The sequence below is a fragment of the Neovison vison genome, chromosome 4, assembly GCF_020171115.1.
Source record: "Neovison vison isolate M4711 chromosome 4, ASM_NN_V1, whole genome shotgun sequence".
NCBI classification, from domain to species: Eukaryota; Metazoa; Chordata; class Mammalia; order Carnivora; family Mustelidae; genus Neogale; species Neogale vison.
Window position 1 is genome coordinate 216,888,349 of NC_058094.1, and position 20,635 is coordinate 216,908,983.

At 38.0% G+C, this 20,635-nt stretch overlaps 1 protein-coding gene across 2 annotated transcripts in view; it reads left to right on the forward strand.

Moving 5' to 3' along the window:
* Positions 1 to 17,872, forward strand: part of UBN2 (ubinuclein 2) — an 83,317-nt gene extending 65,445 nt beyond the window's left edge. Inside the window, exons 15-17 of one of the 2 annotated variants that reach the window (XM_044246685.1) lie at positions 4,289 to 4,520; positions 4,954 to 5,043; positions 7,633 to 17,872. In XM_044246685.1, the coding sequence (XP_044102620.1) occupies positions 4,289 to 4,520; positions 4,954 to 5,043; positions 7,633 to 7,682 (372 nt within the window). In that variant the 3' untranslated portion in view covers positions 7,683 to 17,872. The remainder of the gene's footprint in view (positions 1 to 4,288; positions 4,521 to 4,953; positions 5,044 to 7,632) is intronic. The other variant, XM_044246686.1, reaches the window with a different exon arrangement.
* Positions 17,873 to 20,635: the final 2,763 nt, after the last annotated feature.

The window sequence follows — 20,635 nt, forward strand, 5'->3', positions numbered from 1 at the left end:
ATTCATTTTACTGTTTTCTCTGGTCATGATAACTCTTTTTTAGCTGTGTTTATACCTTTGCCATTCTCCTAAAAGAATAAAATTACAACTTTCGGTTAAATCCATGACTATGTAAAGTATTGTCTCTGTTGAGTTAAACCATAAACTGTGGTTTCATTTGCTTTCTTATTTTAAGTTTTTGGCTTTTTTCCTCAAGAAAAATGCCTTTTTCCCCCCTTCACTTTGAATTGAACGTTAAATCTTTATCCTTTGCCATCTCCAGAGTCTCTGAGTTCTGCACCCCCCCTGCTGCCACCCCTCACCCTTCCCCTTCCTGCCAGTCCTTCTTGTATTTGATCATCTACCCCAGGAGAACCTAGATGCTTAGCATATCAATTCATTTGTCAGCAGGGAACCTATATGGCAAAATTTGTATTTCCAAAAAGTTAGCTCCTTCCTTCTGGTTTTCATCCTTTCCAAAATGACTTTATGATTTGAAGGCCTTACTGATCCTTCCTTCAGATCTGATCCTTTTTGTTCTGTCTTACTGGTTTGACTGAAGAAAAGATCAGTAATTGAATAAGGTTTTTTGTAACTTTGGGAGAACCTGTGGTTTGTTTTTTGTTGTTGTTTTTGTTTTTTTAACATAGCCTCTCATTGAAACCTTTTGGTCTCTAGATCGTGTCTCTCTAGAACTCTAACACTAAAAGAAGATTCCCTGTCTGTGCCAGTAAAATACTCAGCACCTGTCTGAAAGACATCTTCAGCTATCTGTTGTTCATTTGCAGAATGAAAAGGACAGGCTTAACAGAAGTTAAAATCTTTCTGGGTTCAGATTATTACCTTTCCCTGCTTTGTATTTAATAACTTCCTGCTCAAGGCTTTCCTCTTCTTTCTTGCCCTTCAGCTTAACTGATGTTCTGTGAATCCTGTCTTTGCCACTTTATAATTCCCCAAATAATTCACTCCTTAAGCAAATGTTTCTGAGGTATTTACTATGTGCCAGGCACTCTTCTAGGTGCTGGGGAGCTAGGGTAAACACCATACTCAAGGTCTCTTCTGTCAGGGAGCATATATTCTAGGTAGAGGGATAAAAACAAATTTTCTTTAAAAATGTTAAGTGTTATGAAAAATTAAAACAATAATATGGTAGAGTGTGATTGCTGCTAACATAGGTAAGGGATTTGGGGACAGCCTCTTTCAGGTGATAACATTTCAGCTGAGAATTGAATAAACAGTCATTTGGAGATAGGAGGGAACAAACAGTCCAGGCTAGAGAGGTGGTAGGTGTGAAAACATGGAGATAGGAAAGAGCCGGACATGTAGGTATGCATGGCTGGACTAGGGAGAGATGGATTAGGTGAGGAGGGCTGAGATCAACCAGAACCATGTGATGGAGGACCTTGCAGGCCATGATCAAAACTTGGGGTTTTAATCTGTGTGCAGTGGGAAGCCATTGGAGGGTCTTCATAGATTTATATTTCAAAATATCTCCCTGGTTTTTGTAGAGAATGGGGAGGTGGTTTTTTAAAATTCTCTCTCTCTCTCTCTATATATATATATACACACACATACATCCATGCATAGATATGTAGAATACCCACCACAGGAAGAGCATGGTTTTCCTTCATTTTTTTCCCTTGGAAATGAAATATGTAGGTCATGGAAGTATGTTTGATTATGGAACATTATCCTGAACTGTTTGCCTGTTTTTGGTTGGCAGCTTCTCCTCTAGGCTTCTGGATGATATCAACAGTAGGATACCCGACCGACTTTTGAAAGGTCTCCATCTTATAGGGAGAGAGAAGTTTATGAACGCTATGTAATATTTAGATAGTCTGATGTTTCATTTTGGTTTTATAAACAAAAGTGGACATGGGAGTTTTTTGAAAATACAAACTGTTACACAGTTACGGCATGACATCATTTTTGATCGCTCACTTAATTTGGAAAGTTGCCCTAATTTACATTTTCCAGCTATTTTAATACTTCACTTAGCCTTCTCCAGAAAAGCATGAGTTCTCCTTCTTAGCAGTACTTAATGTTCCTCTGTAGGGGCCTCCACTTGGGGCACATAGTCTTGGAGTGTGTGCTTCATCTTATCCTGAGATTACAAGAGAATTATGATTTTAAAAAAGTTTTAATTCTTAAATTGATGCAGGATCCCTTCTATCTAAGTTGCTTCAAAGTGTCCTTATTTCTTTTTTTTTTTTTTTTTTATAGATTTTATTTATTTATTTGACAGAGAGAGATCACAAGCAGGCAGAGAGAGAGGAGGAAGCAGCCTCCCTGCTGAGCAGAGAGCCCGATGCGGGCCTCGATCCCAGGACCCTGAGATCATGACCTGAGCCGAAGGCAGCGGCTTAACCCACTGAGCCACCCAGGCGCCCAAAGTGTCCTTATTTCTAATTTAGTAATTTTTTCCAGTGAATCCATTTTGTATATCATAGTTGGCTCACTAAGGGAAAGACTAGAAAAAAGTGGCCAAGTCTAAGCATAAAGTGATGAAGATTTGTACTTAAGTGTTGGAGGAAGTGGTGGTTAAAAAAAAAAAAAAAGAAAAAGAATGGGTATGTTGACAGTAAGTTCATCTTGTCCATTTTTTTATGATGTCTAAAAACTAAGGTTTTAAGCCCTGATGCCCAGAAAGAACGAGACTATTAATGATAGCTGTTGAGCTATAAGGTGGGGGTCACATGATTACAGGAGCTGCTGAGTTCAGTTGTTGATGAGTGTTCCATAGCCAAGTGCCATTCCTCCCTGAGCTTTTAGATTTACAGAATTGAAACCGAGACGAGGATGTAAATTTGAGAGCTAACAAAGGATATAAAGGAAGGGAAGGCTATTAGAGAAAGAGTAGTAAAACCAGATTTAAAGCCTTCTGGAAGGTGTTCTTCATTTTTTGTTTAGCAGTGGCATGGACTGTTCAGTATAAGAAATATATATGCTGTGGCATATATATATGGGAAGATCATTTAAATTTTTTCTCATATATTAACTAAGAAATAAAATGATAAGCCCTTTACTAGTAATGTTTACTGAAGAGGAGTGAGCACACAAAATAAACCTGATGATAGTTAACATCGATTACTGACTAAAATTCGAAGAATTCAGTATTCTGACGGAATTTAGAACTGTAAAAATTTTGGCCAGGGAAACTTAGAATTGGTAAAATAAGACTACAAAAGAAAAGTCACAGTTGCACCAACTATCATAGATAATATCTGATACTGAGACAATTTTATTGTAATGTTAATTGATAAGTACATGTAGAAAAGAAAGCCAAAATGGGAAAAGATAGAAAATTGTTCAAAGAATTAAATTAGCTTAAGGAAGCGTATGTAAGTAATTTCTTAGGGAAAGTTAGTTAATGTTAGCTAACTGTATTTCTGATTTAAATGTACTTTTCTTACACCTGGCATCAACGCCCAGAGAGAGGAGTGTTAAAACACCTCTTACTGTAAGGAGTCTTTATGTTCAGAAAAGTAGTGACCTGGAAACCAGCTTTCAGGGGTTAAGGAGAAACTAGGTAATGTGGGGAATGGAGGGTATCATTTAGTAAATTTGATTAACAAAAGGAATACAAATAAGGTTGTTTCTAGGGGGTGAGGAACAGCCAGGAGTAACTGTGGTTGTTTAAAAAAAAAGATGAGGTCTCTGTGTATGACAAGGCAGAGGAAACTTGGAGAAAGGTATAATACTTGATATTTGTACCAGAAAGTTCGGCATAGGAGGATTCATGGCATAGGTCAGATGGTTAGTTTTGGAGGAGAGGCAGTTAGAGCTAATAAAGGAAGAGGAAGAACATGTGGATGGCCTCATTTCTTTAAGGTGTTATGATGAAAGCAGGGGGTATTGTGTTACAGGCTCTGAGAGGGTCCTCATCTAGAACACTAACCACATGAGTTGTATCAGGAAAGATGGTAAAACAAACAGTGAAATTACCAAGCATTTTCAAAGACCAAATTGAAATTGTTATGGAATTAATGACCCATAGTTCAGATGGAGGGCTTAGGAGCAAAAGTGGAAAAGTGGAAGTCTGAGGTGAGGTATGAGTGAACGAGTGGTAATACTGGCTTTAAAATAAGGAGTTTAAACTGGCAATGAAGAGCCGAATAGAGAATGAATTTCTAAACCAATATGGGTAGCTCTTAGAAATGTATTTTTCACCTCAGTCTTCATTTTCTGTCTCCTAACATTTCTGTTAGATATAGGACACAGTCTTGCGCCCATACGGATATTAGATAAAATAAATCAATTCAGGTTAAAGATTTGATTTCTTATGTATTTTGACCCCTGGTTTCTGCAGTCCACAGCAGGAGCGTCATTATTGGCTAATGCCTCACCTCTGACTCTCATGACATCACCTTTGTCTGTAACAAATCAAAATGTGACTCCTTTTGGGATGCTGGGTGGCCTTGTTCCAGTGACCATGCCCTTCCAGTTTCCCTTGGAGCTACTTGGCTTTGGAACGGACACAGCTGGAGTGACAACCACCTCGGGATCTACCTCAGCCGCTTTCCACCATAGCCTAACTCAGAGTAAGTGGGGCTCTTGGAGTTACTGGGCTTCCTAGTGTGTCAGAGCAGGAAACCTCATGACTATTCCCATTGAGAATAGTCCATGTGGAGTTAGTGAAGATGACAGAATTTTTTTTTTTTTAAGAAATGCAATTTATTTCATTTATATGTAAGTCAAATTACTGGAATCAGATTTTATTAACAGTTCTTAAAGGAACCATCTATACCACATTTCTATCTTAATGAAACTACTAATAAAAGGGAGTCGTAGTTGCTGGGTTATTTGCATACACATATTTTTATACATATAAATTTTTCAGTGTGCTCTAGTTTAAGAAAGACTCTGAAGTTAGGGGCTATATCATACATTAGATAAATTAAATATTTTTATTTTTGATCTAAGAGGGCTCAAATCTTAGGTTGAAGATTACTGACAGGTCTGTTTTTCTCTCAGATTTACTAAAGGGTTTACAGCCAGGAGCTCAGCATGCAGCAACACTTTCCCACTCACCTCTGCCTACACATTTACAGCAAACATTCAATGGTAAGAAAGCCACCTATTTTTTCATCTTTTAATATTTATATAGATTTATAAATCGGATTACAAACCTTTTCTGAAAACTGAATGAGATGACAAAGGTTGGAAAAAACAGATTTTCATATGACTAAATTCTTACTAACAACAAACTCCTTATAAGAAAAAGGAAATAGGTATGAGACCTTTTGTTACATGTGGAAAAAAAAACCTTTTGAAGACATGTGTTTACTATATTGAAATGAGGACAAAGAAGAGGATTCCTTTAACAGTGTACAAAAATCATGTCCATTGATTATAATAATTCATATGTATCGAAGGTTTACTAAGTGCCAAGTGGTCCTGTGACTACTTAATGTATTAGCTAATTTAATCCTTCTAACAGGCCTGTGAGTGAGCTAATGACAGCCCCCAGTTTTATAGATCCAGGAAACTGTATTCGAGGTAAGCAGCTTGCCCAAGATGATAATCCTAGGAAGTGAGCTGAAATGCAAATCTGGACAGTCTGACTCGACCGGTTGTATTCTTTTTTTTTTTTTTTTTTAATTTTTTAAGATTTTATTTATTTATTTGCCAGAGAGAGAGAGGGAGAGTGAGTGAGCACAGGCAGACAGAATGGCAGGCAGAGGCAGAGGGAGAAGCAGGCTCCCTGCCGAGCAAGGAGCCCGATGTGGGACTCCATCCCAGGACGCTGGGATCATGACCTGAGCCGAAGGCAGCTGCTTAACCAACTGAGCCACCCAGGCGTCCCAACGGGCTGTATTCTTAACCATTTAACCTTTCTGCCTTTTAGCAGTGATTCAGTCTATACGATCCAAACTGTATGCATTAGATAACTTGCCTGCCGGCTAGATCCGTGTGAAATGTGAGATTAGGGAGTAGACGCTGGACATCACATATTGGCCTCAAGGTTCTTGCTTTCACCAGCAGTTGACCTCGGTGGACTGTTGATACTATTCTTGAAGACCATTTTCAGGATCTTTTGAACAGAAATAACTGTTCAGCTTTGGGGGTTGACTGGGACCTCACTATTCTTTTTGGCCACTGCATTTAAAATGATCTTTGAACAAGTTTATGGTTGACCACATGCAGAAGTGGGAGCTGTGTGGCAATCTCAAGGCAGCGGGTTATAATTAATCCTGTAAAAGACCTAAGTGGTAAGCTGCCCCAGACTCAGCCCTTGAAAGAATGACTTTAACTTTTATATAGTCTTTTTATATAACATATAAACTTCTTGTAAAAAGGCCTAAATAGTAAATATTTTCAGCTTTGCAGGTCACGTAGTTTCTATCACAACTGCTTGACTGTGCCATTGTAGTGCAAAAACAGCCGCAGACAAAAACATCAACATAAGTGTGGCTGGGTTCCAGTAAAACTAGAAAGCAGTGGTGGGCCACATCTGGGCCTTGGGCCAAACCTTGGTCTAAAGAATCTCACAGTTCATTTAATATGAATATTTTATTTTGCTAATTTACCAATACCTCTTTGAGCATAGTCCTTCCTTGCCATTTTAGGAATTTAATTTTATACGTCAGGTCAAAATTATTGTCTCTCCAAACACAGGCACATAATATCTCATTATAAATGAAAAAGCCAATTCCTTAGATGTCACCAAAATTATTTTAATAGTGTTCATTTATACAGCTTTTGAAACAATTATCCTGTCTCATTGATCTAGCTTTTCTTCAGTAGAGGCAGTTTTTTGTTTTATGTTTTACGGGAGTAATTTAGATATCACATGAATGAACCTAGCAATGTGACTTTCATGGTCTCCTCCAGCCTTAGGACAGATCTTACAGTACAGTAATTTATTCTTTCTCACCTGTGTGTTTCAACCATTCATGCCTTCCCCCGACTTTTTCTCTCAGGCCTAGAAGAGGGAGGCTTCATTGTCCTTGCTAAGGCAGGACTTTTTTTTTTTTTTTTTTAACATTCTGTTAGCTCTCAAGCTTACTGCGTCCTACTCTCGCCCAGTTTAAAAAGAGTAACCAACATCCTCCCAACAAAAGTTAAAAAGCCGTACGTAAACCTAGAAACCATTGTTCGCAGGAGCAGACTTTTCCTTATCACTTACAACTCTAGCCCAGTTAGGACCAAAACAAAAGCTCAGCTGGATTTTTGCTGTGTGTTGTATTCATTTATGTAAATAATTGGGAATTCATTATCAAATGCTGTGTCATGACAAGAAATTTAATTTCACTCACAGGAAAATGGAATTGACCTTGTCTTCTAAAGGAATTGAAAGATGTGGTAGGTTCCTTAAACATGAGGATTATGTCTTTTATATTCCTTTATAATCCTCACAGCATTTGTCACAGTTGGCTCCGAGGTCAATTATAAATACTTGTTGAAAATAGTATTTCAGCTGAAAACCAACTAAACCACAGTCACTTGAGATAAGAGGATCATTTTTGTTGAGTTAATTTATCTCCTTTATGTTATGTTTCTCAACCTAATGCTGTACCATGTAAGATATTAAAGGTTATCTTTTTAGCAATGACCTTCACATGCATATTAAAAGTTAATTGTTCTCTTTGTTTTATCTTTTTTTTTTTTATAACATGCCAACCCATGCCAATTAAACACCTCTTTTCTCAGATGGAGGCCAAAGTAAAGGGGACACTAAATTACCACGGAAATCTCAGTGACTTCCCAGCAAGCAATGGAGATGAGACATTCAGCTGGCTGATGGAATCTACCTGATGGGAAAGTCCTCTTGTGGTCATAGGGCTGCTGTTCTGTCGATGTTTACATTCTCTCGTCCCAAGCACTGTGGTGAGGAGGAAAAAAGGAAAGAGAACGTTACTTGAGTAAAGCCAGGTGCAGGAGGAAGAAATGCATTCGTGCAAAGTTAGTGACCTTTGGTCTCCTCTAAAGAAAGACAAAGTTATCATATTAACTGACTTGAAAGAGACTCAGTTGTCAAACCCACAGAAGTACAAATTTGATTTTTTCCCCGGCGGGGGGAGGAAGAAGGAATCTGAGGATTTGGGTATACTCCATCCATCCTGGGGGTTGGATCTGAACACTTGTAGATATAATTGCATAATAAAAGGCAATATATCTGGAATTAGGCCAGTTTGTCAGGAGTAACAATCATGTCTATTTGAGTGGACTATGCAGCAAATTGCCACACAAATTTTAATGACCCTGTGTCTGATACAGACAGTAGCTGAGTAAATATCATACCCTCACACAATCCTGAACAAACTTGAATCTTCTCCAGTGTGTAGCAACTCCCCGTGTAAATCAGTGGACTAAAGAGGCTTCAGGAAAGTTATTTTAGCACAGTGATATATATTATTAAATCATCAAGATTTTTAAAAGTCAAGAAATTGAGCCTGTTGCTCTTAACAGACGAAACTTTGATGCCCCCTTTTTGTAAAAGGGTCAATTTCGTCTTCCATTCAGAAGCAGGTACTTAACTCTTCTTCAGGTGATTTGTGCATCTGGTATTGAGCTGGTTAATTCTTATTTCCATTCTTGATGTTAAAATGTGGCTTTGTTCACATTTTTCTCTTCAGAAATGGGGATTTTTGACGTAGGGCTGCGACTTTGGTGCTCTTAGCCCTTGCAGGCCTACCGCTCTGAACTGTAGATTTCCCCAGCTTCCCCTCAGCTCACAACTTCTCCTGGTCTTTTAGCTAGTGGTACTTCAGGTGATATAGACAGGTGTAAGTGTGTACTGCACATGCCTCTTCACTGGTCATTCAAATGGCATATATTATATTTTTGCAATTTTTAAGATAGTATTTTAAAGGGAGGAATTACATTAGATCATGTGTACAAGGGATTATTTTTTATAACAATCACAATGTATTTTTACTCCCTGTGTCCAGTGTAGTGAAATGGATTTGGAGCATTTGGGATCTTAAAGCTTTATTAATATTTACTGAGAATATTGATACATTAGTAAACCTGCAGACAGTAGTAAGACTGCTTAGTTATCATCGCTTCCTTATGCAAATACATATTCAACAAAGGATGTTAAGGGAGAAATTTATGATTCTTTTTGGATACATTTGATTTTTTTTTCATCGTCATTGGTCTTGTCTCTATCAATCTCTCTCTCTCACTCTTTTTTTCTCCCTATTTAGACTTCTGAATGTCTTTAAACCGTACCCAAGATTGGTGTAAGCTTGATCCATTTATAACAGACTCACCTAAAAAATGGCATCAGATTGGTAGTAGCAAGATTTGCATGTTTTCATTACAAGTCACCCTATACCTTTAGATTTATTTAAATAAGTGCATTAATGTGGCCTTTTTTTCCTTTTTAAACAAAAGTCCCAAATAGCCTACAGGACTGAATGAGTTATCACAGATCTGTTCAGATCTGTGTTACCTGTATTTTGACTTCAGAGTCACATTGGCTTGCTTCATAGTAAAAAGTTAATAAGTAACTGAAAACTTTATTTCCAAAATGTTACAGTAAGGCAGAGGACTGTTTCAGAGGAATCATTGCTATAATTACTTGCCTCTAAGAATTTAGTTTACCAGTAGAACAAATATGAATGTTGTGTCCACCCTAGAGGATGCTTCCAAAGGATATTGCAATGTTGCCTAGAGGCTTGACTTGAATTGAATATGTCTGATTAAAGATTGTTTGGTTTATTTAATTAGGGAAGCTTACCCAATTCTTGAGTTATTCCAGTGTAGTATACCTGTTGCTCTTATCTAATTTGGGAAAAAAAAAAAAAAGTCTTTGCTAATACTGTCTGTATAGGATTTTGCCTTTGGGAAGCTGACCTTGGTCTCACTTCCTGAACCAGGAGTCAGAGTGCATATTAATCTCTCTTCCTGCTGATAGTTGTGCACGTGTTCATCTGTGTGTATACATAAATTTATTTCTATATAAAAATGCATCACTAGTTTAAGTCAGGGAATAATTTCAGTTTCTGAAATCCATCAGTTCTCAATCATGCCATGTGAAGATCCCTGATGATTCTTTTGTCTCCGTTAGAGAAGAACAGGATTATCAATTCTTCCCCCAAGTATTATTTTGTAACTAACCAGTAAAAATATCTGAAGGCCCTTGGCTCTGAGAAGTCCATATACAGGGAGATGATATTCTGTTCTCTTCAGTCTTGATTCCGTGAGGACTGCTGCCAGATCCTGCCCTCAGCCCCATACCACATTTTCACTAACTTACGTCCATTTCAATCAAGTCTACCCTTTTGTGTTGTACAGATGAAACAAGCATCCTTTTATTTCTAAATAGATAAGTATGATCAGAGAGCTCCTACCTGTAAATACAGAACTATTTCTTTTCTAGATCATAACATTGAAAATGGTGTCCATACTTTACGGGCACCTGTCTTTACAGTTTTTCTTACTAAATACAGACATATAAATTAGTTATTTTTTAGCCCAGAGACTTGTGACTCATACTGTATTTTTGCACTTAAAAGTCAAATTATGTTATTTTTTAAAATGGTGAGTAGTCAGAAAGGATATAGAGCAACGTGTATTTCCGAAGAGCATTAGCAACATCCCAATGCAAAAATAATCAGCACACTTGATTATGTCCCACTCGGCGGGACTCTTGATTCAGGAAAATTTAAGCTGTTCGTTTTCAACTGTCTTGTATTTAAATTGCCTTCACTGATGTATAAGCTGTTACTGTACATACAAGTTAATCCTCAGTATTCACAAGCAATAACGGTCAGCGGAGTTGTCTTCAGAGACAGCCGTGCTGAGCCTCGGTTGGAGACTGTTTGGGAGCAAAGTGTCAAGCTCATTCAGAGCCTCCAGAATCAATGCAAGCAATAATTCCACTATAACTCAATGATAATTCTTTCTCATATGCTTCTGAGATCAGAGGGTAAAAGAAATCAGGGGTTTAAGATCAACCTGAAGAAAAACGTTTGGGAAAAAGAAGTGAAGTTAATCTGAAGTCGCAGAATCCTGATATTCTGAGGAAATCAGAGGCTCGTGTTCATACATTCTTTTATGCCTGCCACCCCTTTGATGGATGTTGTTAGCCCAAATTACGTTTTTTTTTTAATATCACAGAAGTTGAGTAGGGTTTCTTGCATCACCAAGGTAGGAGGAAGAACCGGGCACATACTTGTTTGGATACTGTGGGTTTGACACCTGTTGAAAACAACTTACTGGAAAAGATTTTTAACCCAGGATTTTTTTTTTTTTTTTTTTTTCCCTTCCCAAAGCAGATCTAAATTGTTTACTACCCAGGGTTGGAAAGGGCAGGCCCCTCTAGTCTTTCTTCTCCGGTTGCCCTTACCACACCCCTTCCCTCCTCTACTTGGTTCACGACAGTTTCTGAGATGGAAACTCTACTGTTATTCAAACTGCCATTGATTGTGAGAACTCTCTGTCCCTTGGGACAGTCTCCTAGAACTCCAGTTGTCTATCATATTTGCTGCTACACTTGTATAATGAACTTTGCCTGTATTGGTCGATTATAATCTGATTTACAGTTCTTTATCTCTAGGAGGTTTTGTCATATAACTTGACCCATACATAGAGTTAGGATACTTTATTTTAGGAGTGTACCATAAAAGCACACTGGTCCCGGAATTCTTTTTATTATCATGTAGGTTTTGAATTTGTGTTGGCTTCTTTTTTTGTTTGTTGCTGTTTTGACTCTCTTTGTTTTAAATTAGAAATAGCAGAGTGAGAAAAATCTATAATCAGGCCGAACTTGAGAACTTTCCCTTGTGCTTCAGCACTGTAGTTTCTGCTGACCATATGTTCTCAAAAGGGGCACTTGTACTTTCTATTGTGCATGTATGATTGTTTTGTTTTGTTTTTTTGCTTTTGTAATAATGAAACAGAAGTGCAGTAGTGGGTAAATGACCGATTACAAACATGTTATACAGTTTTATTTCATAAAATTGAAGGGGAAAAGTTTAACTCTCTGTAAATCATTTCTTAGCTCTGGTAAAATGCTTATATTACTCCTCTAAAACATGCTCAATTCAGGCCTTTGTCTTTGTTAAGTGCCTTTTTTTTCTTTCTTTTTCCCCCTCTTAAAAGTGTTCTCAGATATCCTAAGTACAGGCTTATAAGTCAGGGGATTCAGGAGGAAGAATCTCAAACTTGCCAACGTCATGTCATGCTGTAATATTCTTCCTTTTCTTTATATGTATAAGGATATATGTGTAAGATACATAATACATATATATGTGTATATATATGTATACATATGTAATATATATATATATATAACTAGTAGCTGCTGTACCATTGCATCCTTTCCAAACACAGCCCTTTTGATGTTTGCAAAACTTCTGGCTTGTTTATTCCATTGCTTTTAGTCAATTAAAATGGGTAGATTGGGAAATTGTCTTTACACAAGATGCTATCTTCCCCTTTGAATATCTGTTTGTAGACATTAACAAAAATACATAAATAGAATAAGTCATTTATTTCAATTTAAGTAAATTTAGTGGACTCATTGACTATTCCTGGATGTAACCCTCTGCTCTCTGCCCTTCAAACTTGGCATGAGTAATCCTGGAGAAAGCATTGGAATAACAAGAGTCTTTTGAGGGTCAGGTTGATATAGGTGCACTGTGGCAGGCAAGCGTAAAGACATGGGGGAGCCAGAGTTAGGAGATCGGTGTTATGTCTGAGTACGTTTTGAAGGAAGTTACCAGCTTTGTCCACATTCAATGTGCATCGTATTTTCTTCTGGAAAATGATTTTCGAAGAATTCATACAGCTGCATATCTGTGAAAAGGTTAATAAACTTAGACTTCAGATACTCACGTAAACATTCACGTAACTATAGCATTCTTGAGAGGTCTTCGGTTTTCTTTTCATTTGCCAAATTATTATATTTGGCTTAATCTGATTTTATAGCTATTTAGAGTTCTCCCTGGAGTGGAATAGTGTAATCTTCAGTATCTAAGATTCATCTGTTTCTTGTTAAAAACAGATATGACACACAAAGGGAGACTAAGCTGAACCAATCCTCAGAGACCAGTACAAATATATCTAATAAGTGCCCCCTTTTAAAGACATTTTAATTGGGAAGAGGAGACTGGTGGATAACAGAAAGCAGCGGCTCCTGGTAGAGTCACCGGATAGCGGAAGCACTATCAGGCAGCCTCAGCTCAGACGCGTTACTCTGGAATTACTGTATTTAACAGGGGGAATATCATTTAACCTTCGTGCCTCAGATTACCCATTAGAAAATTGGGTATAATAATATTCACCTACCTCCCAGGGATATCAGAGACTTTACTATTTCAAAAATACTTTGAGTTTTTCTAAAATGTCCTATGTAATTAAAAAAGTATTACCATCTTTCCACAGAGGCTAAAAAATGTTTCCCTGTGATGGGTATAAAAGTACCATAAGATTTTTAATTTTAAAGAAAAATCACTGGAATTCTACTTTAGATGCATATTATTTAAACATATTTGTGGTGGGATTAAAATGGTTAGTTTCAGGTTAACAAGGGTTCGGGGGAGTCACACTAAGTTTCTTAATTATAAGTAGGTTTGGGGGTTTTTTTAGCCTTTTATGATGTTAATACACGTGTGATTTTTGCCAAGGTTGTGGAGCTACAGCTAGGTAAAGTTTGGATGATTGGCTATTGGAGTTGATAAATGATCCTGCAAGTTTTAGCTGCCTCACTTTTCCATCTTCGCAATTTAATTTCCTTATGTCACTTGTCTGGTGATGGACAGCCAAGCTTTTAACCTTCGAGGAATGAATGGGCGTCTCCTCGTCCTTGTACATCAGAGACTGTGTACTAATCCTGTCACTACAGGTTTATCCACCTTTGTGCTGTCGGGGCAAGCACTACACACAGCTGGGTAGACACTAGCTGGTCTACCTTTGTGTAACTCCTGCTTCTTCCACCCCTTAAAGAGTCAGAGCCATCCACTGCTCAGGTTGTAGGAAAATGGGAGAGAGGAAGCAGGATTCACTTCTTAGCTGGGACGTGGGGTGGGAAGGGGAAGGGACAGAAGGAAGCATGTTTTGCCCATCTCTAAAGAAGAAATGAAGCTCCCCCTCTTTATCCCCCTCTCATCCTGGCATGTTAGGTAGTGATACTTAGAATTTTCCTTTATCGTTTCAAACAACAGCAACAGGAAAAAATGGATGCTGTGTTTGTAGTTAGTGCTAAATGCTAAGCAAAAATTATTAGAGAGTGTGTGTAGATTTAAATTATAGCACATATTCAGGGTCAGGAAAGAGAATGTAGAGGATGAGGAACAAATTACCCAGCTCAAGTGAGTCAAGAGAAAGCCCCAGGCCCAAGCAGACAAAGCATCTGTGTTAATTCCCACAATGGGCCAAGGCCCATTTAATCTAGTGATAGGATGTTTTTGTCTTAAAAATCACCTTTTGGCTTTTTATTGCTTTTTTCAAGATAACGCCTTAGTTAGTAACCTCTAAATATCAACTATGCAGATAAACATACTCTTTATTTTCCACATTTTCCCTCTTTCCATTCTTCAAATACAACTGTTAAATGACTTCTACCCAAAGAAATAAGGCATAAGGGTTTTGTTGAATGTGTGTTTGTTCCTCTAGAGAAAATTAACAGAAGCATAAAACAGATATTTTGTGTGTTCATCTATCCTGAAATGTGAACTTTATATTGAAAAACTTAAGTACAGATCCTTTTTCTAGTGCAAAACTGTAGTGAGAATCATGGAATGTCTTGGGGTTGTTAAGAAGAAATCATCCCAATGTTCAGTTCTGAGAAAGTTCTAGATTCTGTGGCACAGTGTTCAGGTTTGTAGAGCTGAACAGTTGGTCAGACTCTAATTAAAAATGGCTTTGAATATTTAATGTTGAATTCCTTTCTTCCTACTTCTTACCTCTAGTTTGAGCCCTTAAGTTAACCATTTCATCACCCAGTTGCTAGGAGTCCCTAGAGGAAAGACTAGACTTTCACGTCCTTTTCTCACTCACTCTGGCGGTCTTCCCTGGGTCTCCACTGCATTCAGAAGTGAAGACTGCAGGCATAGTCCAGGACAATGTTCCTGTCCTTGCACAGACTCAGACAGGGACTTGGTGGAGGCTTATCATCAGACTGCCTTTGAACAACTTTGAAATGAAAAATTAACATTTTTCTCAGATACTCCCAAAGTATCATTGGCTTAAAAGTAGCTATTTGTGATCTTTATTTAATTTCTTCATACTGTTATTCTTTAACTTCTTAACCTTTCTTACATATTGCCATTTATGGTGAACCATTAGCAGTTTTCCAAACTGTATCCCAAACAGGTCAAGGATACTTTCAGAAACCTCAGTAGTCTAATCAAAGGGGATTCTATGTCCAGGATTTGGCATCAAGTTCACTGGTGACTAGAATTTTTTTTTTTTTCCTTCTCCCTTGTATTAAAAACTAGCTTTCTCTACTACTATACCTTGTGGTTGCTACAATTCATGGCTTCCTCCTTATATTTTTCAAGGTCATTCAAATGAGATGCAGACCTTTGTTAAGGGCTCTTATTTCTCATAATACTCTGCCTTGCTTATTTTCATATCCTTCCCCTGGAATAAACCTGCTTTGCAAAGGTCTGCTTCACACGGGCCATATAATTTCCTAGAACCAGTTTTATGTTCCTCAGAAAACTCTGTATGTTATTTGCTCCCATTTTGCTAATGATAATACAATTCTATTTTATCTTAAATCTAGTTTTAAAATATTTTATAATAGAGCACTAATGGAAACCTAATTGAAATATAAAAAAGATAAGTATTACTCAAGATAACTTGGAAATACTTCTGTTTTTGAAGTTAACAACTCCATCTACCCTCTAAGCACATTTAAGAGTCAACAGTAACCAAGACCAGCCAGTCAGCATGTTTTTCTGTGACAACCTGCCTTTAATTTGTCAGACCTTCCCTATCTTATATTTTCTGTCCTTGAGGCCAACCTTTCCTCATTTTTTTGCTATTTTGTGCTGTTTGCAAGGTTAGTGTGCCCTGGACTGGCACATAAGAGTTTTTCTTTCCCATACCTGCAAAACTACCAAGGATTACCCTGATTTTGGCTAGGGGCACTAAAAGACAAGTTATTCTCAGCTGATAAAATCTATTGCTGTTTTATATAGTTAGTTAGAAAGTTGGCCATCTTTGGCCGACTTTTTAAATCCTGGCTCTGCCTACATAATTAATTACATATACCATCTGAGACCTTCCAATAAGCAAGGGGCCTTTTCCACCAGCAGAGGCAGGTTTTCAGCCTACAAATCATTTCCTCTGATCTACATCCAGCCACAGAAAAGATTCAAACTTTGTATTGTCCTTTTGTTGGCTGTCATTAAAAAATTATAGAAAGTATCAAAAATTTCAAATTGTCCTTAAGAAAGGTATGTTATCTGGGGCTTGCCCTTGTGTTTTGCTCACGAAACATTGTCAAGCTTAAAAGGAAAAGAAATCTCTGGCTGGTGAGAATTTTGTGACCCAAATAATACGCTAATCAGAGCCTACCGAGGTAACTAAGGGATGGGTGTTCTCTCTCTTTATTACAAGCAAGAAAGTTTATTTGCAGTTGTAAAATTATTGTGGGACTGCAGATCTTTTTGCTATTACTGATTGGGAATAAGGATTCTGATTTTTAGTCTGGGTGAGCACATATTTCCAACACTTGGGGTATGAATTTTGATAAGGGAAAGACTTTTATTTGGTAACAGAAGGAAAAACAGGACTTAACCAATACAGTGAACGTTCACTCTCTAGAGGAACTTCCCTCCAGGTATACATCTTCCTCTTTAGCCGCCTCCACACTTGACAGAGATGCCAACATGTTCCACAACCGATCTCGAAGGAAGGAGCCTAAAGAATTGCAGCTCCTCTGGGTAAAGGGCACTGATTACTGTCTTGCATTTGTTTCTAGGGAGGTGCGTTTTTGCTAACTTGAAGGGATATACTGTATTTTAAATAAGTGTGTGACTTAATATTTTGGGATTTTTTTTTTCCTCCTTTAAAACTGGACCTGAACACAGCTTTGAGTTGATATTTGTAATAATCTCAGGACCTGAAAGATTGTAGCATTTAGTGTGTCTTAAAAATTATGTACTGTACCAGCCATGGATTTTTGTAAATATACCTGTCTCCCTTTTTTGTATTATTTTAGTAAAAAAAAATAATAATAATAAATTTAAATAAAAGGGGGTGGTGAGGACATGTGAATGGGTGTGGGTATGTATGTGTGTGTGTTTGTATAAGGCTCTTTTGAGACGAACTGGTGCTTGTTTAATTTCCGGCTCTACTTAGAGCAGGAATATGGACAAACTGCTGCTACTGACCCCTGCACTGAGCCGAGGTATTTCCATTTTGTCTTTTCCACGGTGGATTGAATACGGGCTGCCAGGACATGACTGAGAAGTTAAGTTCCCACTGCCATCTTGCCTTTGCATTCTCTGTTCTGCACACCCTTTGAACTTGAATGGTAGAGCTTTCCAAACTCTGGGTGGTTTGGTGGTCTCTAGTTTTTAGAGAGCTCTTGTCACTGTTTTCTAAGCAGAAAGAAGGACAGGTAAATTTTTTTAACCAAAAAAATAACCACACATTTCATAAAACCCTGATGAATTTTGGATATGTGAGAGGGCTTAAACATTCCTAAATATGGACCTGTGAATTTAGTAAATTAGCCCTATGGATATACCCCTTCAGTGCAGGGAATTTTTTTTCTTTTTTTTTTTCTTTTCTTTTTGTTTTTTTGCAACAGCCTTGCTCATATTCCAGGTATAGCTAGCAAACCCCTGTTTTAAAGCAGGAGCCTTATTTGATTCAGTGTAGATGTTTCCTGTCTATCCTTCTGTGACAGGACCTTTTACATGAGTGTTTTTTTCTTTTTGTATGTGTTATGTGTTGTATTAAATAAAGAGGAATGTACATATTATTCTCGTGTCCGTTGTATTATTTGGCTAATTTGGGTTTTAATACCTCATTCTATCAGTAGTGTTTGAGGATCTGTTGTCTGTATTATACTGTGCCGGGCGCTATCAGAAACAGAAGAAAAGGGCAGGGTCCCCACGTCAGTGTATTAACAAACTCTGCTATCTCATGACGAGCTAAAAGATTACAGTTCAAAATTTGTCACAAAGGTGTGGTCCATTGCTGCCTGACATATGAGTTTAGAGCAGGGGAGAAACAGGACTGGAGAGAGCTGGGAAGACTTTGTCAGTTGGATGGCACTTGAGCAGGGTCTCGGGATACTGGGATTTGGCTAGGAAGAAGGAAAAAGGAATGTCCTGAGCAGAGTGAGCAGAGTCAGGAAGAAGCAGGAAAGAGACTGGTCTGGTATGAGGTGTGCACTGGGATTAGTAGAAGCCAGGCTGGAAGTCCTAGAACACAGGCCCACTAGGTTCTTCCTTCAGGCTATAGGGCGTGTGTGTACGTGCGTGTGTGTGTGTGTGTGTGTGTGTGTGTGCGCGTGCGCACGCGCGCGGGCGCTGCCAGGCTCAAGGTTTGAAATGTAGATGTGAGAATTATCTGCAGAAGTGATCTTCCATGGGGTTGGTTGGCTGGCTAGCTCAGTCGGTACAGCCTGTGACTTAATCTTGGAGGAGTGGGTTCAAGTCCCACAATGGGTATAGAGATTACTTTAGAATTTTTTAAAAAATAAAGACCAAAAAAAGAAAGCAATCATTTAAATCCTTACTTGTAGAAGACTTCTAAAAAAAGTGCAAGTAAGATAAAGGGTGGAAAAAGAAGTCAACCTTAGAACTCTGGGGAAGGGGTGGGGAAAGGATAAAGAGAAAGGAACTTGTTGGAGAAACAGTTTGTCATTTGTGTATGTATATACACGTAGAAAATCTGAAAAAGGACATATACTCCAAAATATATAAAGAGTGGTTATATAAGTGCTTTTTTCTTTTTCCTTATACTTACATGTATTTTTGGTGCTTTATCATTAACATGAACTTTTAAAAGGGTTGGTCCTTGTGCATGGAGAATAGGCTGCAGTTGTTTTTACTAAAAAACATGTTAAGGACAGACTTGCCAAAGCCAGTTCTTGGGAAGTAATAACCCTAAAGATAATTATTGTTATTTGACTACACTCAACTATGTTGTCACCGTCTTGTAAATGTGTATTAACACATTAAAGGTGTTATTATAAGTAAGATTTTTTTTTTTTTTAAATGTAGGCTCCATGCCCAATATGGAGCCCGATACAGGGCTTGAACTCATGACCCTGAGATCAAGACCTGAGCTGAGGTCAACCAACCAAGCCACCCAGGTGCCCCTGTAAGCAAGATATTTTTAAATCTAGAATTTCCCCAATCTTATTTGACCACGGAATTTTTTTTCATATAACTCTAATTAATAAATTATGTAAGGCCTGTAAAGCATCTAGCACAGTGACCCAGGAATCCGCACCAGGAAGCCTTAGCTCTTAACATTCAAACTCGTTCTGTTTTATTATGTATTATATTCTGTGGTTTGAAAAGTTTCTAAGAAGATAACCTAGCTCCAGGAGTTAAGGATTTCAGAATAACCTTTAGAGAGCCAGCAAGTAATCAGGTAGAGAAATGCAACCCATCTTCTAGAGTTGAATGAAGGTCAAGTGTCTGGAAGGTGGGGTTTTTCAAGGGAGTATAGAAAGATATATGGAGCAGGAACTATGTTTTACACTGTCCATGTGGGCAGGAAATGGTGTCAGACCTGAGCTTTAGGATGGGAGAGTGGTTGTCTAGGACATGGACACAGAACAGCCACTACAAATGGGGCTCTAAGGCCAAATTAATGGGCGGTAGAGTTACTTTCCTTTTATAAGTTGATTCTAAGGGGGAAATAGATTGTACAAAGATTCTGCGCAATGATGTAAAAGTTTGAAATAGTCTAAGGCCATGTTAGGATTGGTTAAGTAAATTAAAAATATATTAAATAAAGTATTTTTAAAATAAGAAATGGCAAAGATATCCAGGCATTAAGAAAGCCAATATATGTGTAAATGCACATAGGCAAGGAAAAATAAATAGAAAAACTTAACACTCCCAAAATTTAAAGAATGGTGGTATGAGTGCTTTTTCTCCATCCTTTTACCTAAAAGTATTTTCAACAAACACGGAGGACATGAGAAAGGTTTTTTTTCTGTTTGTTTTAAAGAAACAAACAGGTGGCCTTGGATGAAGAAAGGGAGAGAGATGGGAAAGAGGCTCTTCCTTGTGTCATCACTGGGAGAAGGGAAAAGAAAAGACTGTATTTCTTCTACTCAGATCCTATTAGATCCCAAAGTTGGATCTGTTTTGGAGAGAAGACAAAATGAACTGCTTGATTTAAGATAAAGAGTTTTGGGGGCACCTGGCTGCTCGGTAGAGCACGCAACTCTGGATCATTGATCTCAGGGTCATGAGTTCAAGCCCCACATTGGACATGGAGCCTACTTAATTTAAAAAATAAAATAAAGGGCGCCTGGGTGGCTCAGTTGGTTAAGTGACTGCCTTTGGCTCAGGTCATGATCCTGGAGTTCCGGGATTGAGTCCCGCATCGGCCTCCCTGCTTGGCAGGGAGTCTGCTTCTCCCTCTGATCCTCCCCCTTCTCATACTTTCTCTCTCTCAAATAAATAAATAAAATCTTTTAAAAAATAAAATAAAGATTTTGGGGGTGGCGGGAAAAGATTATCCTTGCACTTGGGATAGGAAAAAAAAAAGTACCAAG